General features: G+C 34.5%; 6 protein-coding genes across 13 annotated transcripts; all 6 read right to left on the reverse strand.

The window, feature by feature from the left end:
- Positions 1 to 1,573: 1,573 nt before the first annotated feature.
- LOC105666319 (troponin C, isoallergen Bla g 6.0201) lies at positions 1,574 to 3,656 on the reverse strand. Its single transcript, XM_012314529.3, has 5 exons — positions 3,504 to 3,656; positions 3,330 to 3,357; positions 3,108 to 3,251; positions 2,523 to 2,774; positions 1,574 to 2,116 (listed from the first exon to the last, which is right to left on the reverse strand). Exons 1-5 carry the CDS (start codon positions 3,504 to 3,506, stop codon positions 2,082 to 2,084), a joined length of 462 nt encoding a protein of 153 aa, XP_012169919.1. The 5' UTR covers positions 3,507 to 3,656; the 3' UTR covers positions 1,574 to 2,081.
- A 1,441-nt stretch (positions 3,657 to 5,097) lies between these two features.
- LOC100645885 (troponin C, isoallergen Bla g 6.0101-like) lies at positions 5,098 to 7,523 on the reverse strand. Of its 2 annotated transcripts, XM_012314530.3 has the most exons (5): positions 7,336 to 7,523; positions 7,064 to 7,097; positions 6,763 to 6,906; positions 6,427 to 6,681; positions 5,098 to 5,738 (listed from the first exon to the last, which is right to left on the reverse strand). In XM_012314530.3, exons 1-5 carry the CDS (start codon positions 7,336 to 7,338, stop codon positions 5,713 to 5,715), a joined length of 462 nt encoding a protein of 153 aa, XP_012169920.1. In that variant the 5' UTR covers positions 7,339 to 7,523; the 3' UTR covers positions 5,098 to 5,712. The 2 variants fall into 2 exon arrangements, with proteins under 2 accessions (XP_012169920.1, XP_048267166.1); XM_048411209.1 differs by lacking the exon at positions 7,336 to 7,523 and having other exon boundaries at positions 7,008 to 7,097.
- An 812-nt stretch (positions 7,524 to 8,335) lies between these two features.
- On the reverse strand, positions 8,336 to 11,725 carry LOC100648992 (leucine-rich repeat transmembrane protein FLRT3). 2 transcript variants are annotated; one of them, XM_048411205.1, is made up of 4 exons: positions 11,593 to 11,725; positions 11,293 to 11,495; positions 11,186 to 11,229; positions 8,336 to 11,089 (listed from the first exon to the last, which is right to left on the reverse strand). In XM_048411205.1, exons 1-4 carry the CDS (start codon positions 11,652 to 11,654, stop codon positions 9,215 to 9,217), a joined length of 2,184 nt encoding a protein of 727 aa, XP_048267162.1. In that variant the 5' UTR covers positions 11,655 to 11,725; the 3' UTR covers positions 8,336 to 9,214. The 2 variants fall into 2 exon arrangements, with proteins under 2 accessions (XP_048267162.1, XP_003399585.2); XM_003399537.4 differs by having other exon boundaries at positions 11,186 to 11,495.
- A 121-nt stretch (positions 11,726 to 11,846) lies between these two features.
- On the reverse strand, positions 11,847 to 13,632 carry LOC100646193. Its single transcript, XM_003399434.4, has 5 exons — positions 12,659 to 13,632; positions 12,475 to 12,574; positions 12,291 to 12,409; positions 12,105 to 12,222; positions 11,847 to 12,022 (listed from the first exon to the last, which is right to left on the reverse strand). Exons 1-5 carry the CDS (start codon positions 12,698 to 12,700, stop codon positions 11,943 to 11,945), a joined length of 459 nt encoding a protein of 152 aa, XP_003399482.1. The 5' UTR covers positions 12,701 to 13,632; the 3' UTR covers positions 11,847 to 11,942.
- Positions 13,633 to 13,762: 130 nt separating this feature from the next.
- LOC100646002 (organic cation transporter protein) lies at positions 13,763 to 18,377 on the reverse strand. Of its 3 annotated transcripts, none has more exons than XM_003399432.4 (8): positions 18,238 to 18,377; positions 17,928 to 18,108; positions 17,340 to 17,579; positions 16,430 to 16,688; positions 16,024 to 16,192; positions 15,512 to 15,798; positions 14,901 to 15,184; positions 13,763 to 14,205 (listed from the first exon to the last, which is right to left on the reverse strand). In XM_003399432.4, the coding sequence occupies exons 2-8, from the start codon at positions 18,099 to 18,101 to the stop codon at positions 13,945 to 13,947; spliced, it is 1,674 nt and encodes a 557-aa protein (XP_003399480.1). In that variant the 5' UTR covers positions 18,102 to 18,108; positions 18,238 to 18,377; the 3' UTR covers positions 13,763 to 13,944. The 3 variants fall into 3 exon arrangements, with proteins under 3 accessions (XP_003399480.1, XP_003399481.2, XP_048267165.1); XM_048411208.1 differs by adding an exon at positions 14,481 to 14,554 and having other exon boundaries at positions 13,974 to 14,205; positions 17,928 to 18,244; XM_003399433.4 differs by having other exon boundaries at positions 17,928 to 18,244.
- Positions 18,378 to 20,435: 2,058 nt separating this feature from the next.
- LOC100645769 (vitamin K-dependent gamma-carboxylase) lies at positions 20,436 to 25,681 on the reverse strand. Of its 4 annotated transcripts, none has more exons than XM_020865801.2 (11): positions 25,103 to 25,680; positions 24,901 to 25,002; positions 24,520 to 24,755; positions 24,071 to 24,392; positions 23,638 to 23,820; positions 23,353 to 23,516; positions 22,883 to 23,268; positions 22,593 to 22,793; positions 22,190 to 22,428; positions 21,747 to 22,061; positions 20,436 to 21,526 (listed from the first exon to the last, which is right to left on the reverse strand). In XM_020865801.2, exons 3-11 carry the CDS (start codon positions 24,743 to 24,745, stop codon positions 21,367 to 21,369), a joined length of 2,196 nt encoding a protein of 731 aa, XP_020721460.2. In that variant the 5' UTR covers positions 24,746 to 24,755; positions 24,901 to 25,002; positions 25,103 to 25,680; the 3' UTR covers positions 20,436 to 21,366. The 4 variants fall into 4 exon arrangements, with proteins under 4 accessions (XP_020721460.2, XP_020721459.2, XP_048267163.1 ...); XM_020865800.2 differs by having other exon boundaries at positions 24,901 to 25,024; XM_048411206.1 differs by lacking the exon at positions 24,901 to 25,002 and having other exon boundaries at positions 24,520 to 24,770; positions 25,103 to 25,681.
- Positions 25,682 to 25,946: the final 265 nt, after the last annotated feature.

A 25,946-nucleotide genomic window follows, 5' to 3' on the forward strand; every position in this document is an offset into this window, starting at 1 on the left:
AGACACCTTTCATGAATATATTTTGTGTGTTATGTAGTTTACCGGTCATAAATATTAGGACATCTATTCGTTATATTTATTACAAAACTTTAACAAATTTCACTTTACCTAGTTTATTCTGAAATAGATATGATGTAAATAAAATAGCAGATTTATATTAAAATATATTATTATATTATATTATTATATATTATTATTATTACTATATATTATTATATATAATGATATATTATATATTATTATTATATATTATATTATTATAAATTTTAATATATTAAAATAATTAGAATGTAAAAACAGTAAAAATATCCATAGTCGGCAAAGTATTAAATTGTTCCAAAAGTTCCTTTCGTTTTATGAGGAAATAGTAGATGCGTAACATATTTTGTTTTATATAATTTTATTGAATTATGTATGATCCAGTTTGTTCCTGGAAAGAAACTTTTGAAACAACCTAATATATTTATGTTTGAAGATATAAACCAGATTTCAATGAAGACAAATTTTAATTGTGTAATGTAAAGTTCAGACACAGAAATTTGAGATGCTGTAACGTCCTACTATATAGGAAAATAATAGGTTCTCTATGTCCAAGATCGAAACGATGAGTGTGTTGAAAACTATACTACTGAATTCTCTATCATAGAAGGTTTACTGTATAGATAAAGCAGTCATAGAACTCCTTGCAGAGCTCGAAGGCGATTTCGCGAATTCAATCATGTGTGAATTCATGTAGCAGGTTCGTGACATTTAGAAATTTGGCTAGTGTATCGGATACACAGTACATTAACTCCGTGATAAATTTTTCCAACTTCAAATTGTGCGAGGTGAAGATCTCGAATAATTCAGGAAACGTCTACGCTTCCCTCGATGACACAATTTCACACTGAATATACTTCTTTAAAATTGTCACTTCGCTTCAGAGCGGCTATTAAAATTACTTCTGTAATACGATAACCAATATAGATCGCCAAATAAAGAATCTCACAGGCTTCCGTGTTTTCTGTACTTGAAAATGGATGCAACGATTAATATTATCGTAACCAGACGGTGGCGAGTAAATAAATAAACTGGGATAAGAAAATATGGACTGACGCGAACACGAGAGGGAATTTATCAGATTAGCATACACTTGCGCTTTTCGTAAGAGTGAGTGGAAAATTCAATTTGCACTTGTAGACGCGATTTAAATGAATGGCTGCCAAGAATGTTGGCGTTCATTAATATCCGCTAACGTTCAGGTTCTACTTCACTAATTGTCGCTTACCGTCGAATTTATGATTACCAACCACGTTTCTGGGCGTAAATAATGCTTTACGATATTTGTGAAAAACTTAAATCATTCCGGATGTAATCGTAAAAACCACGTGGGATTTAATAAGGACTCGATTCTTTGTACAAAAAGGTAATTTTATTGTTTTAATACGTTGTTTTAATACAAGTATATAAATTTTTAACGATTTAATCTTCGACAACAAATCATTTCTCTCGAATAAAGTATATATTAGCAGTAAGTAAAAAAATTCGGCAAGCTAATGAAGCTGTTTCTTAATTTTTAATTTTTCTCCAGTGATAATTACAGGTTCCTTGGTGCTCTTTCTCGCACTGCAGCTCCGTTAAAACTTCCCAACGACATACCCCGAGTACAAACCCGGTTGCAATTATTCAGGCGTCGAATCGATATGACCAATAAAACCGCTACTACGGTGGACTTACTAGCTTTCGTTGCTAGCCATATCATTTAAGGGTTACGAAAAAATATTACGTTTAACAACTGCATATTCTGTATTTCACTTGTAATTAAGAAGTCTCTTTTTATTTTGGAATTTTTATTAACTTCATTCTCTTTCATTCTCTTCTTCTTACGACGAGGTTTTATCAATGCTATTCGCCGTACATCGACATTGGAAGTGCGGTTGATGGAAAAGTGTAACCAGAAATGTTTCCAATCTTAAACCACGTTGTACACGTCGACCAGTCCTTCCCTTTGCCCTTGGTATCCAGATAGGAAACAGCATTTGTGCCAATCGTTGTTGCGTTTAATCATAGACGCTGTCCATCCTAATTATCCGCCATATAATCTAGTCGTCACCACCGGTCATAACTTCCATAAACTCTAAAACAAGAAATTAAAATTTATGAGATCACGTGCCGGCTTGCAATCGTGTCGAAATGCACTGAAATCTGTGACATAACCTAGCAGGAATATAACCGCTTAAACTGTGTTATATATGAGAGAACTGATTGCTCGGTAAATAGAGAAGTTTGGTGTATAAACGCGTTTCGTTTTTTCGCCTGAAGTGAAAACGCTCGAACTTGGTAGACGACAAGCTTTAATTAATTGACCAGACTGATGGATTCTTAGCAAACGACGTCGAAGCATTCCCTATAATTTTCAATGTGCAACACAATTTCCTGCGTTAACTGTTCCTGACATGGTACAGCTAGGTTCGCGTTGGTAATTAGATTGATTGGCACGCTATGAAAATTCTAATTCTAATAAATTCTATGATAACGCCTACCATCGAAGTCGAGCGTTCCTGAACCATCGGCGTCGATCTCCTCGATCATCATGTCCAACTCCTGTGGTGTCAATTTGTCGTCCAGCTCGTGAAGAATGTCACGAAACACTGCAGTTGTTATGTAGCCATTGCCTTCTTTGTCATATAACCGAAATGCCTCGCGTAATTCCTGTTGCATCGCCTCCGAATCTTCTTCCACTAAGAATCTGGCAGCAAGCGTGCAGAACTCTTCGAATTCCAATTGTCCAGATCCTGTAATAGATGGAGTTTGGTGTGACATGTTGTTAGACTATCATATAAAAATTTTGTTAAATGTCTAGGGTATATGTCATTTGATTTTGTTTAAGTTTACTAATTGAGAAATTGTTGAATGGTAAAATTTAGATAACGATGAATTTTCTTATTATCTTCGTTTACTTCCCTGATGATGCACAAAAATGATTTGACGTGCCAAGTTGTTGGATTGTCATATTAGAAACTTGCAATTATCTTTGCATGCTAGGTGTCTTTGGTATTAATTAGTTCTGTTTAGGTAGTTAAGAAGTTATTGAATAATAAAATTTAGATAGCGATAGATATTTTTACCATCTTCGTCTACTTCCGTAATGATTTCCTTTAGCGTCTTCTCGCTCAGCTCGTAGCCCAACATGGTCAATATGGTACCCACCATGTCGGTACCAATGCTACCCTTCTTGTCGTGGTCGAAGGCATCGAAGGCCTTTTTCAACACTGTAAAATATAGGACTTATTTATTAATAATCGCTTGTTTTAATCTTCCATTCGAATAAATGGAAGTGAAGTACTTACGTGCAATTTGATCCTTGGTCAGATCATCCTGAAATTACGTATTGTTTTCATTATTCTCACTTGTCATAATATCTTAAAGAAAGTAACTCGAAATATACTCAAAAAATATTATGAGAAAAATTTTTAGAATATTGATAATGTTCAAACGTTGAATCTTTATTTCTGACAACGTACCATGTTGATGTGATAATCAGATACACGGTTTTAAACTCTGCTGTTAACACACGACAGCATCGACGGTTTATCCGGGTATGCACCAGATTCTGGCTGTGGACTTCTGTTTTATGTGGACATTAGGATGATCTGGCACGTGATTGACCGAGTAATATCTACGTAGGAACTCTAGCGGTTTTCAAATTCATCGAGGACACTCCCCACTCTGCATTTCCACGGAAGCGGAGCTTCAATTGTGTGAAATTCGAGGCAACGTACTCAATTTGCTATTCTATCTTGGATCGTTTCATTGCCATTATCAGATTAACACTGTTTCAAATGGGAGTAACATATAGGTGGCTTTTTTGATGTATTGCTCGAACTGAAGTATTTAAAATTTAACTACGATATTCCAAATCATGTTTCAGATAGTTCATTTATTCTTTTATTCAATTATTTAATCTCCTGTGAGGTTTCAATCTACATGTACATTTTATTGAAAAAAATTCGTTTTCTCTCATTACATATTTGACGTTCATTATAAAGAATTATCAACAATCGTGACTACATAAATATGAAAGTTCCACTGAAATTTAATAAGAGTGAATTTGGTATCACATGCAACTGCCTTGGAAAGTAACTATCTTATATTTAAACTTTTAACGGGATCATTAACTTATTTTCCGAGGCGACTGTATATAGAATTTTTTATTTCTCATACGCGTAATTACAAATATCAATTTTCAACAAGTCATGTCAATGCTCTTGTTTACCATAATTTTGTAGTAACCTCGATACGTTTCAATTATTTATAATTCAATCCACGAGACGTGAAATTACTTCATCGATCGGTATTCGCCATATTTATCGCGATCGCCAGCGTAATAACTCGCCGCAGGGAGCATCCTTTATATTCTGTAAAAGCTTCGTTTCGCAAGAATCTCTCGACCGCTAGCCTCGTTTATCGCTAGAGCTTCCGCGACTCTATAACTCGCGATTCATGATCAATGTGTCAAGAAAAAACGGTACGACAATAGACGAAGTTGGCTCATGATGATATCCTGCACAATCTTCGGAGACAATTCGACGTAATAAACGTATTCGTCGTATTCTTAGGAAGCTAATTATACACTCATAATATGCACCTAGAGCTAGCCATTATATTTCGAGGGTATTAGCGCCGGTTTTCATCTTTCACAATACATTGTTCAGTTCCTAGCGAAAATTCCTTGCTCTTTCAACGATCATGAGTAACGTGCTCTTTAGCACGGGCTAATTTTAAAGCTATATTTACTCGAGGGCACACGTGTTATTACACGAGCGGATTTAGGCATTCCTTATAATATGATTTCGAGGTAACGGTACTTAATTCGATAATAGTAATATTATTGGGTATTGTGCGATATTAAGAACTCGTATTCAACGTAGGATATTCATTTAAATCCAAATAAATGTATATGTCCAAATAAATAAATGGATATTTAATTGGATTAAGATTTATCGTTGATAGTTTTCTTCTTTATTAGAGAATTGTGCAATCCAAGTGTTAATGGCATTATGTAATTTATAATTCAATTATATACATTATAACAGAGGAAGAAATAAATTACACGAATTGTGTTTGCTATTTTTTTGTACTTTTATTATACATACAATCTTATGTAAATTTTGTTAATCTTAAATGTACGGTTTTACAATTATACTTAATTGTTTATGAGTATTATGACTGTTACAGACGATCATAGGTTTCGTAGGCAAAGTATAAAGATTAGAAATCCATCTCTAAATATAAGCAATACCTAATTTCATTTCACTAAGCTTCACGCGATCTCTCAATCTTTCCTTAGTCAGCATATAATGAGCAAAATAGAAACTACTTTGCTTGGTGATAATTACGTAGAAACGATATCGGTCGATATAACCCTGTTTCCATACCATGCCTCGCGAGAGACCCGCGGAAACTCATCCGTTTAATCCCAGCATAGATAGAAATACATTTTAGCCGATTGTGAATCCAAAAGCGACCCACACGTCAAAAATACTTTCTCAACTGCATCTATCCTTACTCCTCCCTAACAGACATCACCTACGAACTTTTTACTTCATACTTTGCCAACAGTGTCTCGATAAATCGCATATTCCACGTGTGTAGGACAGACGGTAGCCTCGTTTGTATGCGTTCTCGTGGTGACAAACACGAGGGACGACCGCCTCGTGCCAAGCTGATAATTTAGCCTGTCATGACCTCCATGAATTCTGCAACGTGAAACGAACTTTGTTCGACACTGATTTACAAATTCTTAGTGTAACATGATCTCTGTACCGGATTAATCTAAAATTTCTTTACGATATACCAGACGAGAGCGATACAGCGCGATTTTAATCCTCGTATATTATTGTTGAGTTATAGATGACTGTAATAATTTATTGTATTTTACATTCTCCGAAATAGAGATTCGTAATAAAATGAGATAAAATTAGGAGTTGTCTGATACCGGAGTTAAATTAATGGTTTAAACAGGAACATTTGTTGAAGGACTTGTACTCAATACGTGTTTTGTAGAGGAAATTTAAATATTGGAACATGTCTCCAATTTATGTATGTGTTTCGCCTCGGCATACGTATATTATAAACTAGCTCCCTATTGCTTTTACAATCGCGCTATATTATTTTCGTTTATGGTAAAACTCCATTTATCTGAACCCTTCTTCTTCTTTTATATTTTATTCGTGTAAGTTAGATTTTGTTGAACACAATGATTTCTTTAAACTAGGTTATTGTATTTCTAATATCCTCTTACATGTTAAGTTTGTCTGGTTTAATGCCGTACATATCTTTGAAGCTCTATTCGCTTTGAACTCGTTGAACTCATTGAATTCGTATAAAAGTTCAGATAAGTACAGTATACGTATACACGTATAAGTTCTAGTACATTATACGTACCCTCGAAGTCGACCGTTCCTGAACCATCAGCGTCCACCTCATCGATGATCATGTCCAGCTCCTCGGGAGATAGTGCGTCATCTAGTTCATGAAGAATGTCCCTAAACACATCGGTTGTGATATAACCGTTTCCCTCTCGGTCGTACAAGCGGAAAGCTTCGCGTAATTCCTGCTGCATTGCCTCCATGTCAGTGTCCTCCTCCATGAATTGGGAGGCCAAGCTACAAAATTCTTGGAAACTAATTTCTCCAGATCCTACGAAACGAAGGCAATCAATATGTTTTATGTCGATTGTTTAATTTCGAAGAATCCGAACATTGTAGATTGTTAATTTACCGAAAGGGTCGTATTCAGAAATGGTCAAATGCAATTGATCGGTTGGAATTCTCATACCCATCATTCCAAGAATGGTACCGACCGAGTCGGTGCTGATGATTCCCTTTTTGTCAGGATCGAATGCATCGAATCCCATTTTCAGTTCTGCGAGGTTGAAAATTTTAGAAAACAGGAAAGTAACTTTATATCGTAAGATTTGAAAAAGTTGGATGCAATAAAAAAATTGGAGAAAGAGCTTGACTTACATAGCGCGGAAGTTTTAAAAAAATTTGGTACTTTTGGCTATGAAATCGACACTCACGTGAAATTTGATCCTTGCTAAGTTGAATGTCATCCTAGAAAAGTGAAAAATCGATTCACATTTATTAAAACCTCATTTACTAATTATAATATATACTGGAAATTAGTATTTTCAACTAAATAAGAGATCACCCAAACTTTGTCGCACTATATCAAGAAAATGATCGATCTTCATAATTACATATCACTATATCACGTAATGAAACGTTCTTTAATCTGTTATTAAATTTAATAGTCGGATAGCTCGCGTTCAAAGATCCCTTTGATAATTACCATTATGTCGGTGATTCGATATATTAACGATAATGTTCGTTCAATCTAATCACAGTTATAACAGAAGCAAATGATTAACAGTTCCCGTCTGAGCAATCGCTTCTGAACAACTTACTGTACCGATGAAAATGTCACACTGAGCTTTAGTAAACTAATTAGTAGAGCTGCACAGACGCAATCTCGCATTCTTATTAGCGTCGATAGACAATCACCAATCATTTGTCGACCTAAAGACACTATAAAAAGATTCTTAATCGGGACCCTTTCATGGTTTGCACTTTGCGAAACGTATAGTCTGTTGGCGCAACCAGTGAATGACAAACTACATCGGCGTTTAAATCGATTGTTCTTTCCTTATTGTTTCATCTTGTTTACATGTTATTAATAACACATACATCTTGTCAATATTAATCTTCCTAATCTATTCTTCCACATTTGATTTGTGGAATCATTGAAATTTACATTTATATGATTTTTGTATTTTAAATCAAGATTCATATTATCCAATATCTTTGTCGTTGTCTTTTCCTGCTAAAGGATATAATGAAGAACCTAATCAAGTAAATTTTTGTATAATTAAGAAATTGAAAAAGTGAAATTGAAAAATTGCGAAAAGGAAAAAAAAATCCTCCTACATTATGATCAGTAGATTATGGCTGTTAATGTTAATTCATATCTTTATGAACATACTTAAAGAAATGGAACATAAATATTATAGGAACTCATTTCATCCCCTAAATATCATGTATGTATAGTGAAAATAATACTTTACCTTAGGTATTTCATATATTTTCATAGAATATTATGCATTTCAATCATTTCTGCATCGTATAAAATAGACAAACATTCACAGTACAGTAATTACAATTTTCTATCAAGGATATACAAGATATGAAAGCAAAATAAATATAAAAATTTATTAACATATATAATAGAATCAGTATATATCTAATTAATTGAATATAAATATCACAGTAATTCATCAAATATTTGTATTTCATAGATTAATTCTAATGTCAAAAAAAAAAAAAAGAAAATGTCGAAAGAATGAGATTAACTTGGAGTAGAGATAAACGAACGTAAAGACAATAAAAAGTGTATTCGATCGTGGTTCATCGGGGTGCAAAGAAGTCAATTTATCACAAAGGGAGAAATGGCACGTGTTAGGTGTGGTGTTACATCATTTGACAATGTCAAGCTCACGCAAATCCGGAACTGCTATTGGCAGTGCACGTAGAAAGCTAGTGACGTGTCATTGCGTATAGCCGGTCATTTCCACGGCACTCGGTGGGCGAACACGCAAACAGTTATACTGATTGCAGCGTGCTTCAACAGTACAGTGGTTTGATATTGGCATTGCGTCCTTTTAGAGAATTGCAGTGGATTGCTAGTCACTCGTGGTAGTAAAAAAGCTCGAGCTGGCAGCCGCTTCTAAGAAGCAAACACGAAGCTGACTGACCTCCTTAGCCAATCAGATAGAGCTTCGACGTGCTACGCCGAACTACTGACCTAATCATCAAAAATAAACGACAGAGACTGGCCAATGATAATAATCGACACTAGAACAAACATTTTTGCAATGATACAAGGAACGATAATAGAACGAAACACATTTCATAAATTTAACTAAAATTTTATTTACGATATATATATATATATTTCCAATTATCGGCATCTTTTAGTGGTTCAATTTTCTTGTTTATACGTGATCACTGAAATTGACATTGACACGCGTACCTCTCGGCCGGCAGCCAAATTTTACAGAATTCGATCCAATGAGAAGAGATTCAACTGTGTAACTTCACATTGCAAAATATGTAGTATATGTCAGTAAACGACTTTGAAATCATTACTCAATTGTTGTAAAATGGTTAATGATCTAATGGGCATCAGGTATTACGGAATTTAAATTAAAAGCTTCATAATCACGGTCGTCTTTTGTATCCATTCCCCAAGAGACGGAAGGAATTAAGTTGGAAGGATGTGGTGGTAATGGAGGAGCAATTGATTTCTGTTTCTCCAGCTCGCTTTTCAGTTTCCAAAAAGCTAGTTGCGACTCTATTGTCTCAATCTCTGACACGTAACTATTTCTGTCGCTTTGAGAGTTTGTTCTAGATATTCTCGATCTTCGAGGAAGCAGCGTTCTCTCCGGAGGCAAAGGCGTAACGTAGCCATCCTCGTAAAGCTTACTAACGTAAGAAACAGAGATTGACTTTCTCTGTTTCGCCTCATCCATATCGACGCCCTTTGGAAGCACAATGGCGTCCACGTTCCTGCATTTCACCAACATGATCCGTTTGTTACCGCGAAGCAACGTTGGATATCGCCTTATCAGCAGGAACGAGAGGAAAGCACCGACGAAGAACAGTAGAATCAACGACGATATCAGTAGAGGGAAGACTAAACTTTTGTCTGCGTTCGTCAACCAGGTCCTGTACTCGTAAATGGGCCTAGTAGTTACAGCCAAACAGTTCAACGGTGATACGTTGTCCCCGTTATCGTCGAGCAAACAGATCGTATACGTCGCCTGCGAATCGATATTCTGCAGCAGATAAGAGTACTTCACATTTTTTGCACAGCCGAGCGAGCTGTCGACGTTATTGTTGTCGAACCAGAGCAGCGTGATTTCTTTGTTCAGGTCGGGCAAATTCACGATAATGCTGCGGTCTGAGACCTTCGAGATATAGAAATGGGGAAATCGCGGAGGAAACTGAAGAACATCGGTGGATAACAGTTTTCGTGTATTAGCAGTTTGTATATATGTATAGGTGAGACTGCAATTTACGTGGACCATCCTATTGGTTGTATCTGGTGTCTGGGTGGTTTGATTGGTTATACCTTTAGTTGGAGTAATAGTAGTAGTTTGGATCGAATCGTGTTTAGTAGATTTAAGTGTCGTGGTGAATATGGTGGAATTGGTGGTTGACTGAGAACAGAAATCCACTGTTGTAAATGGCTTCCCAGCTTTTTCCTGAGGCGTCTTACAAATTGGAATTTTTCTATCCGAATTTACTACATTCGACTGGTCCATACAGATATACTGATTTTGCATGAAATCCTGTAACCATTTTAAACTACAATCGCAGTGCCAAGGATTGTCGTACATAAACATACCAAAGCATTTATTCGAATCAACCACGTGATCTAGCAGACCCTGCGGTAACGAAACAATATTGTTGCTGTACAGCGTTATTTGCGATATGGATGAAGCCATCGGTTGCAAAGTATCTTGCGACACTGTCTCAATGTTCGAGGCGTGTAGATAAAGCGATTTCACCATTGGCACACCGATGAACAATTCAGCATCGATCACGGATATGGAGTTCCCCCATAAAGACAATAATTCAAGCTTTGACAACGCGTTTCCGCCCGTTATGTTTCGAAGCACCTTCCGATCGTCGATGGCTTGGCGCAGGTCCAGCGTGGTCAAAGAACCCGCCACCTCTTCGAGCAAATTAAATTCAGCCGACTTGACGATATTTTCGTTAATACTCAGCACCTCTAACATTTTAAAGTGACGGAACATCGCCTTGCGCAAAGAGACGAGTTCGTTGTTGATCATGGAGATCTTCTTCGTCTGTTCATAAATGGACGACGAAAACGCGTTATCCTCTATTTTGCTGAGGAAGCAGCGCTCGAACGTCAACTCTTCGATCGACAAGTTGGTGCACAGCCAATTCTTCCGAAGCATGTTCTCGGGGAATTTGCATTTGATAAGTGACAATTTCACGGATGTTGTATCCTTGCAGATAGCCTACACGAAATATATAATATACGATAAACTAGTTGATACGTCATTTGGGCTAAGAAGATAGGAATATTGCTTTCGTTGTTGTTTTTTATTAAATACCTTGAAATTGTTCTCGATGAACTCTGACACCACTGTTCCAGAATCTTGCGGGATAGACGAACAGGTTATTGTATTACATGATAGACCAGTTTGACAATAGGTCTTACCAGTTTTCTGTTGCATAGTGTCATTAAAACTTTGTTGGGACAATGTTGAATTTTCCTTTATAGGGCTATTTAGATCTTGGATGAAAACGTTGTTTTCCATTATCTTATAATCCATCGTATCCCAAAATATGTAGCACAAGCAGAATAAAAGTGCAATGACTCCAAACAACGAAACGGGCACTAGAAGCTTTCGCCATCCAAAACTGTATTCGTTAATGTGTTAAATAATTATTCACGAATAGGAATGAATTGTTATTATTCATTACTGAATGATGAATATGAAGATCTTTTATATAATACCTCAGTAAGTCCTGAGATCTGGAAACCAAGGTGGAGGAAATTTGTAATTTTTTAGCGAACATGTCGATACTGCACCGCGAAACGATAGTCGTGACTATGTGACGAATCTAGAAACATAATCCAATTGTATTAGGACGTATGGCAATCGTATCTACGTTTCGAATTGATTAATTTTATCACACGCATTATTAGATATATTTGAACTGGGACTCTTAGGGAGAAAGGTTGCACAAATTATCAACTATCCTTTTCAATTACTTGCTAATTAAATAGTTTACTAATTTAAATAATTTTTAACAAGTTGCCATTATCGCAGCAGATACGTCCAAATAGATAAAATATAAATTGATTTAGGATCTATTATGGAAAGCTTCCATCAAGCACACGTGGAAGGTAAGAGCCGCTTCGCATTCGTCGTCTGTTCCTCCAACTAAAACAAAGAGATACAAATTATTTTTAAAATTTTCACCATGATAAAATATAAATTATTATTACAGAATAAATATACTTACCAGAATCTGAACATGTTTGCAAGACATTAGCGAAAGACGGATTGGCGTCCATGTGACCGTGATGCATTCCGTGCATACGACCCATCATTGTTTGTAAATTCATAGTATATCCTAACATCTGAAGTATAAATGAATCAGAAAACGTGTTAATTTCTTGGTTATATTTATATATAAAATTATCTTTACGTCGCCATGTTGTTGGAAGGCGCAAGCTAAGAAACATCCGATATTTCTGAAGTCTTCTCTATTGCTGCCTAGTAATTTAATTGTCTCAATCGGTAAACTATCAAGTATCATCAATTCTTCTGTAATTTTTTTAATGATTTTATTATAAATGTAATAATTGTTTCACTTATGATAATTAACTCACTAGTTGTTATGTTTTCACGATCCATACAATCATGTATTATTTCGGGAGGAAAAGGTGGACGTTCCGCGTGTAACACAATTACATTTTGACTGAAAAGACCCTGAAGTAGATAAATTTGAATATTTTGAAACGACAGACATCGTATTGTTTATACTGTTTGAAAATAGGATATATTTATTCTTACCCAATAGAGGATAAACGAGGCAAGAAACGCTGAATTCTTCATGTTTCAAAACTTATGTTGAATCTCCTCGCGAAGTAAGGAACCGACTAAACTAATTGTACGATTGTTAGTCTTACCTTTTATACGTTCACTTTTAAGTATTTTGTCTTTAAATACTTGTGTGTTTGACAATATATGCGTGACAACCGTGTTAGATTTGTATCAGAAGAGATAATTACAACGATTTCTACAATGCATGTGCTTACACATGCCATGTATAATTGCAATAGTTGATGGTAGTTATATAATCTGTAATAAGTGTCGAGAGAATTATTCACGGTGAATAAATAACATCAACGAGTTAAATATGATTTCTGACTATCCAGAGATCAAGTAGAATTTTCATAAAAAGGGATATGAAAGAAATATTACATAAATCTGTATATATTTTTCTTTCGAAAATAAAGTATAACAAGCAGACAATTACATCCTTGAGTCATCGTCTAATTCTCCGCGTTTTAATCCGTGGATATACAATACAAAATAAGTCCGTTGATAATATCAAATTCTTGTATAAAGGCAGTGTAAAACGCAGTCAGAAGTACAGTGGCTTACGAAAGTATTTGGATCCTTACATAAAATGTTCTGCAGTTTTATTAGCGCTATAATGAAACACATAATTATATTCGTAAAATTTGAAATCAATCTGAAAATGCACATATAAGTTATAAGATATTTATTACTAACATATACATATTCAGTAAGAAATTAGTATACGTCTAGAAGCGAATATTCATCTTGTCTCACTGAATTGATTCTTACTAGTACAATAAATACTTGACTGTCTAAATATTTTTGTAATCTGTACGAACTATACGTTTATATTCGGTATCTTGCAGCAGTAACATGTATGTACATTTTCAGATTTATTTCAAGCTTTACTAGCACCATCATGATGCTCGAGTTTCATTACAGTGCTAACGAAATTGCAAAATTTTTCATACAACAAATATATTCATAAAATGTATCTACATGAGTTCGAATATTTTCGTTAGCTATTGCAATATGTGAGGACACATTGTTTAGAAACGAGACTATCGTCTCATCAAGTCTTGTATGTGGGAATTTGGTATACTAGTATACAATACTTTTATTAAAACACAGTTACACCTTTTTTAGAAATACAGATTGATCTTGCTTCGTTTGAAAAATGAGTCTTGTGAACAAAAAAAGGGATCTTATGAACGAATCAGAATAAGCTAATGTAGCAGAAAATATACCAGTCCTGACCCCATTACTGTTGTATTTCATACACACTTGCAAGAGTTATAAAACGACACGTTCTCTCGTTCTTCCGTAATTTCCTCGTTGACGGTGTTCGCTAACGGCCTGCCCCGAGTTTCCGGCAAAATCGAACATAGTATACTTGCTATTAAAGCTAAGCCACCGCAAAGAGTTGTTGGTCCCCACCATACAACAGCTCCTAATAAATCAGCGACGTAAGGCGCGGCCACACTTCCGACATGCGACATCGCAGAATTCGTACCAACCGCGGAGTTTCTGCAGACCTGTTTCGAAGAAAAATAATTTAGAGCTGTCATTGATGTCATCATTTCAAATTTTACCAATATGATAATCATGATGGTCTAGTCTTGGTAACAGTGTTAATGAAATTTCAGGTGTTCCAAAAACACACGTAATACATATATTTATTGAACTTGTCTAGAAATGCCCAAAAGGTACATTAAATAGTAAAAATTACGAAAATGTCTATCATATTAGGTCATCCCATAAGTTCGTTCTGTTTTTCGAGCGGTTATGTATGTTAAGATTGTTTACATACCTTTCAGTTTCATGAAAAAATGTAATCCGCCTCTCGTTGTACAACTTCTTCCCGTTTTTCAAGCGCATTGGTCCCTTATCGCCGTATGTTTATAAATCGACACATGAAATGTATACACAAAAGTCGGCGTGAACTTATGGAATGACCTAATAGTATCTAGCGAGTAATTTTTATTGAAATAGTTGGATATAGTTAGAAGTAAAATTGATGCAGTTTATTTATTAACGCTAGAACTATCGGCGACCAAAATATAGAACTCGCGTGAATGAAATTATAGGATAATCAAGCTTTTATCTATATACTTAACAAAATATAATTTGGATCTTGCAAAATGGATATTTGTAAAGTTTTTTTGAAAAAAATTGTAGAATTGCTCATTTTATTGTAAATTGCTTTTATAGTTCAATTATTTATGCTTACCGTGGGGAAAAGCTCCGAGCTATATAGAATGACGATCCCATAAGCAGCTGACGCGCTGAATCTACCAATTAAGGATACGGTCATAATTGCATCGTTTTGAGTCGTTGGAATCGCGAGAATACAGAGTAGACATAACGCAGCTATGACATATAAAATTACGCTTCCTAGACGTCGTCCCATAATCATTAGAATCGGTGTCGGTATCAAATAAGCTGGTATTTCTGTTAGACCCATTACCAACACATAAATGTACCGATTTGTTGAGAAATTGTTTACATTTAACGCTGAAAGAATTGATAAAATATATTTTAAGCTTTAAGCTTTAGGACAGTTTACATGAACTCTATTTATGTTTTTGAACGAAATTTTTATTAAATGAACTCTTGTTAGTTAAATCCATTTTTTTGAATATGAACTGCTATTATATGTACGAAAAAATTTTAGGTAGTGGAGAGAATCACTACATTCTCATTATACATGTAAAATTCAATTATATAAACTATCTCTCCTTCGATAATTTACTATAAACAGAGTTCTACTGTAAAAGTATAATTCTTTTAGATACTATAGTAGTAAGCGGAAACAGGAATAAATTTCGATCATTCGATTACCTAACGCGTAATAAGTCAGAGAAGCTGTCATCCAAGTAAAATTCGTGATAAGAATCCTCTTTCGTAATTCACTATTGCTAAGAAGCACCAAAAATCCTTTGATATTTTTATGCAATCCTTCTTTGGTATCCTTCGATTCTTGTTTTAACTCTTGTATTTGTATGGGTGATGTCAATGACGTACTCATTTCTGCATCAGGACTTCCTTTAGATGCTCTATCGATTAAACTCTTCGCCTCCTGTCGACGATTGTGAGTTATCAGCCATCGTGGAGATTCTGGCATAAGCCTGCAACAGTAGTTGCAAATTACAGTTGTTCTACATATCTGCTCATTAAAATGATTTATCATAACAAGTTCCCTGAATTCTTTTAAAGATACAAACAGTATTTCTCTGAATTCAGTTTTTAATACTATAATTCAAACAAGATTATGTCGTGAAGCAATTTCAGACAACAAACTGCTTGATCTCAGTCTCTTTGAGAAACTTCACATTACACAAAAGCAAACTTACCACAAGTGTATTAGCAAAAGCAAAGCCGGTAAAGATATTGCTAATTGAATATATCTCCATTCGTGTAGCAAATAAGCTACACCTGGTACAATTACTATCCCTGTGGCATAGCCGACGTTGTAAGCAATTCCCATCCATTGTCTGTGTTTTTCATTCGCTACCTCTGTGACTATATGACAAATAGGCTAATATATAATAATTATTAACGACCCAATAAACCAACTAATAAATATCAATCTTTAGTTCATTAGTAATATTTCATTTTAATATTAATTTTGATAGTTATTGGAGTCTCCAAGGATAGAAATTTCTATAAATACAAATTTTCAATTGATTTAAAATCACATCGATATCACATTATTATGTGTTTCATAGTTATAATATTATCAATTTATGGAGTACTCACGTGTCGTGAAAGACGAATACTGTATGGCTGCATGACTAGCACCGTTAACTACTCTCGAGATTATAAAACCCCAATACCAAGGCACGATCGCACCAGCTGGACCAGAGGTGATTAACATTATTATTCCAATAACGTAACAGATTTTTCGGCCATATTTATCTGCGATGACTCCGAACAAAGCGCTACCCAATAATTTTCCAAGGGACAAAGCCATGTGAGTGCTCGAACGGGCCACGGTTTTATCGCATACCAAATCCCACTAAAATTAATAATAAAGTCGATTATTCATAATTTCCCATTATAATTAAGTCACTGGTTATCTTATCTACATAAAAGTTCCTACTGGAATGCAACATACTCTTTTATAAAATAAGATCTTTTGAAATACTGTCTGAGAAAAATCATTATAAAAAAGTATAAAGAACGTATAAAAAAAGTCCAGTTCTTTCAGTTTTGCCTGCAAAAAATCCAGTTTTTCCAATTTTGCCTATAAAAAATTCCAGGATACGACAAAAAATTCAAAAAATTTGGAAATGGGACTTCGAAAATTTGTTTTTCAGTAAAGCAAGCTTTCTCATCCATTTTTCTCTCAAATAAGTATATTATAATCATAACTTTTATTTTTAAATATAATTGATTACAATTTCAATACTATTGAAGGATATTGTGTGTTATGAGTGAAATATATATTCTTTCAAGAAAGTCGTTATTCCTTTAAGAATTTTAACGTGCTCCGAATTTTTGAGCAGGAGTGAATCGATACTAACAGATGTCGCCGTGAATATTGGACACGATCGAAACGACTTTCTAGCAACGATAAGGGAACTTTAAGGAAATTGGATTTTAAGTAACTTCGGATAATAGTGTTACGACTTACGGCTATATCTAATTAGTGAAATGTGATACTCACATCTTGCACGAGAGAAGTTCCATCGATGTCATTCGCGAAACTCCTTACTTCACAAGAAATTGACTCAGGCAGAGGCTTCGAAATTTTATATTCTAATGCTTTCTCGAATCCAATATGCGCAAAGTCTTCATAATTATAATCGTACATAGTACATGAACTGGTCGATGAGATGTTTCTTATTTCTTCGTCCGTCCAATTTGCGGCAGTCAAACTTGGTATTGCACACCAATGTGTGGGAGTCTGTGAAACATAATTCTTATTTATCTAATGATATGTGTATATTTTTATATAGAATTCTATCAATTTTTTATTCCAGGGCTATGATCGCTATAAAATACTTTTTTTATTAATATGGTACAGTGGCTACAGGAAGTATTGGCACGTAATTATATTTATTATAATATTTAAATACTAACTGATTAAGTTTGATTACTTGTTAATTGTTACCGTACCACTTTTAGCATTTGGTACTTTGATATAATTACTAAAATTTGAAGTATATATAGAACTTGATAGAAAGACTTTTCGTTGGAAAATAATGATATGTGCGAATAGTTTTTGTAGCTACTAAGTGTAAGTTAAGTTTACTTCGGCAATAAAGATATAAGACATGGAGTGCATTCCATTGAATATCGTCGGTGTCAGTGTAAAAATGAATATTATCCATAAAAAGCTGGACCCATATCCGAGTTTATCAAGCGCTTCGAGCAGCGGATCCGTGTCTTTCGTTCTTCCTCTATCGTTATCTCCATTGGCGGGCATGTTTTCTCTAGAAATCATACGAAGGTAAATAATCTCATACTTTTGAAAAACAAGCATCGACAAATTTTTTATGATTATAATCAGTGTGTTTTTGTACGCAACATTAAAAAATACGATTTGGAAAAAAGTTACAAACCATCATTTAATTTTCTAATCAAATCTACAAGAAAATATGAAGAAGAAATTATTAACGATTATATTCGTTGCAACGTCGATCACACCATAAATACAATTAATAGTCGCTCATTTTTTAATCATAAAATCAACTAACTGCCATTCATAGTTCTATATTGTATCTCATTATTATCTCATGTAATTATTTACAAAATTTTTCACAAACTTTTGTCAATATGTAGTACTTTTTTGATGACACTGTCACATTGCAATTATTTTCATCATATTTTCACTCTCATAAGCATACTATATCACTTCGAATAACAACAATTCGATCGCGTAAATTTAAATGGATCACACTATCCGCTTGTCGATTTACGCTCACCAATTTCGCAATTGGTTAATTACCAATACGATTTCGGACAAATTTTTCAACGTTACTTGGATCGAAGGTCTCCGTACGATCGTATACCAGCGACTGACAATCGACAGCTGTTTCCTCCGCCACGTATCGAGATAAGCAAGTTTCTAAACAGGTATAGGTATAGCGACATTACGTATGTCGATACCGATGTCCATTTTGTGATAATGATAATCTCAGCTGATTTACTTATATGTTTAAGTGGCCCCGTGTTCTAAATAGTATATTGTTATGCTATAAGTTTATAATTCTTTCGACAATTTTATATTATTTAGTGTTATTTCCTGTTCTTTTATCAAAAACGTTTTCAGATTTTTTGATAACAGATTTCTTAATTTTAGTTTTTTTTTTTTTTGTTATAGAGTTCTATTTCATCGAAACTGAATATTAACTGAACAGATTTTTGGATTTAGTAGAACTTAAAATTTATTTGCAACTCGTTCAACACTTATCTAGAATTTTTATATGGAAGGGAACACATCAGTACTTAATTACCGATCTCCATCGATGTTACTTCTATCTGCATATTTGTTTTTAAACGATATATGTCTGCAAGTAAATGGTTTTTGAGTGTTCATAAAATCAAGATTTACAATTGAGAAATTAGAAATTTATTTGAAAATCTATATTGCAAAGTAAACTATATTGACAAATGTATTAAAAGAGCTGTGAATGTAAAAATACACTCTTCGATTAAAAAATTATTATTACAACAAACGTGATTGATGACACAATGTTGAAAATATTTTTGTAAAAGGAACAGGTGGCAGCATATTCTACATTGTACAACAACAATAATGTTATTATTTGTCGGCCACGGGGCAATACGAAACAGTTGGTACATCACTGAAATAATTATCAGATCCATCGAATGCATTTACTTACAACTTATCAGATGAGAAAGCTTATTACAATGTTACGAGATATCAAATTTACGCGCTTAACGTAGGCGTATGTACGGTTTACAAGCATTATGTCGCGAAGAGAAAAGAGATGGTTTGATTGCGTACATTTCGTGGCAGTGAAAACACACGAACGAATTGTTTTAATTCACGTTGCTATCTGTTATCTTGTTGAGAATCGGTTGAGCAATACTGGCACTCGCTGTAAAACGTTTGGTTGCCGAAGTTCTTGGCACCGATTGCGAGGAAAATAGTTCTGTAGACTTCTTGAATGTAAAAAAAAAGAAGAAAAAAACGAAACATTCGCCGATTGTTCCGATTTTAGAAGCCGTTTTTCTTTTAAAATTCAATCTTCGCTTATCATTATATATAAATTAGAGCGGCTGACGAAAATATTTGAACTCTTATCATAGGAAACTTTTGTACCAATATTGTACGTATTATATAAAACATTTTGAAATTTCATTAGCACCGTAATTAGACACGACTATCGTGATTACATTGGTCAAACTTGGAATCAATTTGAAAATATATATAGAAATTGCGAGATATTTACTGTCAAAATATATCAAGTAAAAAGTCAGTATACAGCACGTACAATATACAGCTTGAACGTGCATTAAGTATCGAAAATAATTATAATGAATATTGAGGCTTACTAATACAATTCATAATCGACTGTTTAAATACTATTATGTCATATAAACAAATACTTGTTCTAAGCATCTTGTAGCGTCCATCTACATTTCCAGATTCATTTCAAACTTTACCAATACGATTATGACAGTCTCGTTACAGCGCTAACAACATTTTTAAGTGTTTCGTATAACACGCATAATATATTCTCAAAATGTCTCTAAATGTTTTGTGAGCCCCTAAATATCCAACCACACAACCATTAAATAGAATGGGATGTGATTTCTTTCTTTCCTTTCTCTTTTATTTAAGATCTTAAATAAAAAAAATCGTGTTTTCTCGAATTTCGTCGATTTTTACAACGATCACCGAATCGACGAATAATCGAAGCAGGTTATCGACCATTTATTTCAGTGGCGTTTTGCGCATAGACCGAGACAGGAAAGATCCGTCTTGAGCGTATTATTAGAAGCACGATGAATTGTTTTTACAGGGGCATAGACGAGTTGACATAGTTACGATTACGACGTCTTCTACTTCGTCGATTATCTTTTTATTAGGAACTAATAATAGACGCTCTTAGCTCTAAAACTCGCCACGGTGGCAATTATTCGCCATTATCTTCCAAACAAAAGCGAAAATGTTAATCGGAAAAAATACGAAAATACGGTTTTAATCACGATCATCTTCCTCCGTGCACTTTTGATTCTTCCATTATTTATATATTACATACAGTCGCAGAGACAAAAATAAATGGACGGGTAGACTGGGAGTAAATACCAATGAAGCTTAATTGTTATATACTTGAATTTTATTTATTCTATATCCTTATAGTACATATAGGTTATTTAGTAGATAATTGAAAATAATAATAATATTCTGATGTAAAAAAGTTGCATTTAACGAAACTTCATTGATACATGTTTCCACTTGTCCACTTATTTTTATAATAGTCAATAGTCTGATAGTCAATAATAAATTCTCTTTGGACATTTATACTACTTTATCTCCTGAATTGAATTAACGCTATCTACTGAGAATCGATATCACAATTTTACCTGAAGTCAGGTAAAACAATAAACTGTTCGTCAGTCCTGATTTATTTCTAAAAAATTAGTCGCTTAGAAACGAAAATCAACATTCGATTAATTTCGTAGTGTGTTCAGACGACTTTGAATCGCAAATATTTATATTATTCATTGACTTGTACTCGTCGCACCATGGGAACGTTGTACACTAAATGGAAAAATGAGTTTGCTATATGATACAATGCTCTTATCCAGGCGTCGACCTTGTATCTAATTTCCTTCGTGATTGGGAAAGCTTCTCTTGATTCTTCAAGCTCCATTATACTGCAAAGAAACAAATCTTAGTTAAATTTATTCTGTTAATTTGCACATGCTTCATACCTGCTATATTCCATTCAACTATACTATAACTTATAACATTTTCAACTAACTAGACTCAAAGATGACACAGATATTCGATATAAGTTATTATCGTGGGTGTAACCAGCAATTAAACAACTATGTCTACAAAGTATTTATAAAGATTTACAAAATTATTACATACCCATCTGTTCCTGGTTCCTCTTTATTTCGATTAGTACAGGTGTACATGTAGCAAGCTGGGTAAGCGCTCGTTGTCGTTACTTTATGAAATTGGCCTGTTTGTATTTGAATCGATGATCCTTTCGAGACCACGATATCGTATCTCTGTTCCTCGTCGCTATATGTTATTTCACCTTCGAGGACAGTCAGTGTGACGTTGGTGAAGTTCTTAGAGATATAATTGTCTAGATACATGCCTGGGAAATCCGCGACAAAAAGAACATCGGTATCGTTGGACCAAGTGTAAACGTGTTGTTGAATTTCTTCCAACTTGTATCTGAATAGGAAATACAGCAATAAATATCATAATTTTTTTATTTATATAAAAATATTCATTCGTTGAAAACGTTATTTACTAGGGTAGTTTAATTCATAAATCATTAGATAAATCAACTGTGTTTATACCTGTACGAATTATATTGTGAAAGAAGGGGCATTAAGAAAGAAATAGGCTGAAAGGGGTGCCAATTTACTGTTAGCATATCAACATTTGGATCAAACATCCTCTGTTGGAATCTTCCGTTTAGCGAACACCACACGTCGATGTAGATGCTTAAATTCGATGACAGACGCGACCATTTCGGTTTTCTGTCACGTTGGAAGTCACTCTCGAAAACCTGATTTTCTTGTTTAATTAAATTATCCTATAAATATTATATTACTCCCTACAGCATAAATTGTATGTGAAACTTGCTGATCGTACGCGTCGTTATAGACCTGAATCTTTCTTTTCTTATTTACTAAGAATTCACATTCTCAAACATTACATAATTCGATGATACGGGTGTATCGATAAGATAACACTTACTCTTAAACAGGAAGCGTATTGTATGACCATATCGCCGTGTTTCTCCCATCGATTGGTTTGCACCCATGCTTTAGGATCCAAATAACGATCCTCGTTACTGACGTTATCGTGAATCTTAATTACGACTAGTACAGTATCCCAAACGTGCACCATCATGTCCCAAGAATATCCGTACATTCCTGGTACCCAGTTATTGTAACCCTAATAATAATGAAAAAAGGAAAGAATTATTGAATGTCAAAAAATTGATGTATACGGTTCGTGTAATCAGGAACATATTATTAGTGTACCTTCGTGATAAAATGAGAGTATGGTAAGAAAAACTGCAAGAATACATGGAATAGTAATAGAGAAACTACGAACTTTTGCTTCTTCGTCACTCTAGTCGATTTGCTGCTGATTCCTTTGATATGTTTACAAGTAATTGTAGAGCTTATCGAGTTTGTACCTTCTTGGTTTCCATCATCGATCGATGATCTGTTGCCAGTTTCATCATTTATTTCATCGTACGATTCGTTTATTCGCTCCATCACAATTTTCTTATAGTTTCTTGTCTCTTGACTTTTCTTAGAAAATGGACGAGCATAATTACGTTTGATGAAACTTCCGAGCCTTCGAGGCCAATTTGGATTGCAAAACAGAGGCATCGTTGCAAGGCACACTAATGGAAACATTCCTGAGAATAAACACTGAAATTAATAATGCACGTAGAATTTTGTTTACCTTGGGATAAAATTGTTACCGAAACGAAATTACTCACCGATACTGAATAATCGAGAGTTCATTAAGTGGAAAGCTGTACAAAAGATCATTGCAGGAATTCGAGTTTTATCAAACAGCATCCAAAATCCAACCGTGAGGTCAAAGATAAATCCAAACCAGTGAACTATGAAAAAATCAGTTTGCTTGGTAGTCAAAAATAATCTGAAATGGTGCAATACTATTTTATCGACTGGTAAAATTCTATCGGCTGTCTACCTCTGATAAGAGTATAGTTTTCATGTATTTTCGAATTTAGATACGTTCGGTTCTTAATTATACCTACTTGAACGGACTGAAGACCCAATGCTGCGATAAATTCATCATGGCGTAACCTGATAGCCATTCTGTGCCAGATTTTTTCAATCCAGCTAAGAAATATAGTGCAAAAAATTGAAATTTTAGAATGAAATAGTTCCATAATGGTGCAGTTTTCTCGGTAACTTTCATTTTAGTAGCATCCAATGCACTGAAAGTGAACACTTCGTCAATTTCTAGCATTAAATAATTAGTAAACATAGAACTGCCCAAGTTGTACAGATTTATAAATTAAATATTTTATAAAGAAAATCAGGATAAATTGCAGAGAAAACGAGAAAAAAAATTTGCATTTACTGTTTAGGCCATTAAATTGATATTTTTTAGTATTAAATTAATATCTGCAATGATTCTGATTCATATCAGTCAATTTTCTCATTCAGATTTTCTTTCAAACTCACAAGTACTTGTTAGCCTCCGTACCCCAGAAGAGAATAGCAACGATCCCATAAAGATACGTATGATTGTTCCAGTAACTTTTATCCAAGAGGAAGATGTACCAATATGGAATCACGAAACAGGCACAAGCTACTTTGAATCGCGAACCCAGCATAATTCCAAAAGCACCTATCCACATTATTGCATAAATTAATATCATCCATGGCAGTGAGGGAGCTTTCATTCCGTGAATTAATGGGAAATGACACTCCATAGGATCTCCCCATTTTATGTCTATATCTGCTAATCCTCGTTCTTCTACCACGTCCAATACCATGCATAGTCCTAGACAATGTTATTTAAGTAAACATAAAATTAAGTATAAATTTGTATTACCTCTTATGTTTTATGTTAACAAATAGATTGCCCATCTACTCTTTTAACCATTATATTGTATCCCAAAATAACTAACCAAAAAGTGCTCTGACAACTCCTAAACTAGCTGGATCAGTTGGTCGATACAAAAGCGTTGTGAATCTTTCGAAAGACGAAAGATCGTCCAATTTGAATCCACATAGTCTTTCGAACTTATCTTCGATAGTACGTGCTGAGAGTTTCTGTTTACCACCTTTCTTACATTCACTTTCAGTTTCTGAACAGGGTTGGGAAGTTGCTAATTGTCTGCTTTTCCTCCACATAACTATTGAACTGAAAGTAAAAATACTAAGCTTTACATTACAAAAGCTTTACATGAGTTTTACATAACACAAACATATTCTTTAAACACCAGAATTACTTCTTTTCAACCACTCTTTTTGACATTATCACCTACAATACGAGAACATGAACGTACCAATCAATCAATAAAAAATATTAAAAAATTGATCCGCAAAATCCCATCGAGGCGAGTCGAAACGCAATGAAGTTCGCTGAACTTTAACTTCAAACTTTGAATCTGAACAGAAAAGAGACTGAAACTGATAAGAGATCAAATGAAAGCAAATATATCGCGAACCGATGTGAAGAATAAAGCGAAAGTATTCGATTTAACTTACCGAGGAGCGGCGTGTTTAAGCCAGAGTAGATGAAACCGGTCCGATGACGATGTATCGAAGGTTGCTGGACTTCTGCGCGTCGCAACTGCAGGACTAGTCACTGAAGAAGAAATTCCGGAGGCTGAGAGAGAGCAGGAGCACCGTCGCCAGGCAACGTGCTCGATTATTGACCCGCGCCCGCGCAATAATAATATATATTATCGGGCATTCTTGTGCATTGTGCTCAGGTTTAACGATGCACACTATCGGTCGATATTTAAAAAATGCATCGTCATCTGTTTCTGCTTCGTGTGTAATCGAAAGAAAACGAAATTTGCTTCAGTATATTGTGTAAAGTGGATGGATGCCTATGTAAAGTGACGATTGTTCGCTTCGATGATTTTATCGGACTAAATTTATCGATCGATTTTTTTACGACAATGTTCACGACAATGTTCCAAAATTTTATATAATAGACGGGTTCCGTAATCGGCATAAGTTTCAGATATTGGGAAGTTTAATATGGAAGATACTAGAGTGCTCCGAATTAATTTATGGAGTTTTCTCAGGTTTATACGATTGAGCAAAGTTATCGTATTTTCTAAAATACTGTGAAACGTAAAGAAAGTTTGTGAAAGCCAGGAGAACGTTTCATAGCAATTGGAACGTTGGTTAACTGGTTGAATTATACGTTGCGCCGTTACACTCGTTTAAAAATAAATTATCGACATCCGCTTATCTCCGCCATTGTCAGTACACTATGTAATTATATAACAAGGTCTGACAAATTTACGTATATTCTTATTGCGTGACTAGCATTAGAGAGCAATGGTGTGTTTTCTATTTTTTAATATTTACTTTTATT

This window comes from Bombus terrestris, chromosome 12 (assembly GCF_910591885.1).
Source record: "Bombus terrestris chromosome 12, iyBomTerr1.2, whole genome shotgun sequence".
In the NCBI taxonomy this organism is placed as follows: Eukaryota; Metazoa; Arthropoda; class Insecta; order Hymenoptera; family Apidae; genus Bombus; species Bombus terrestris.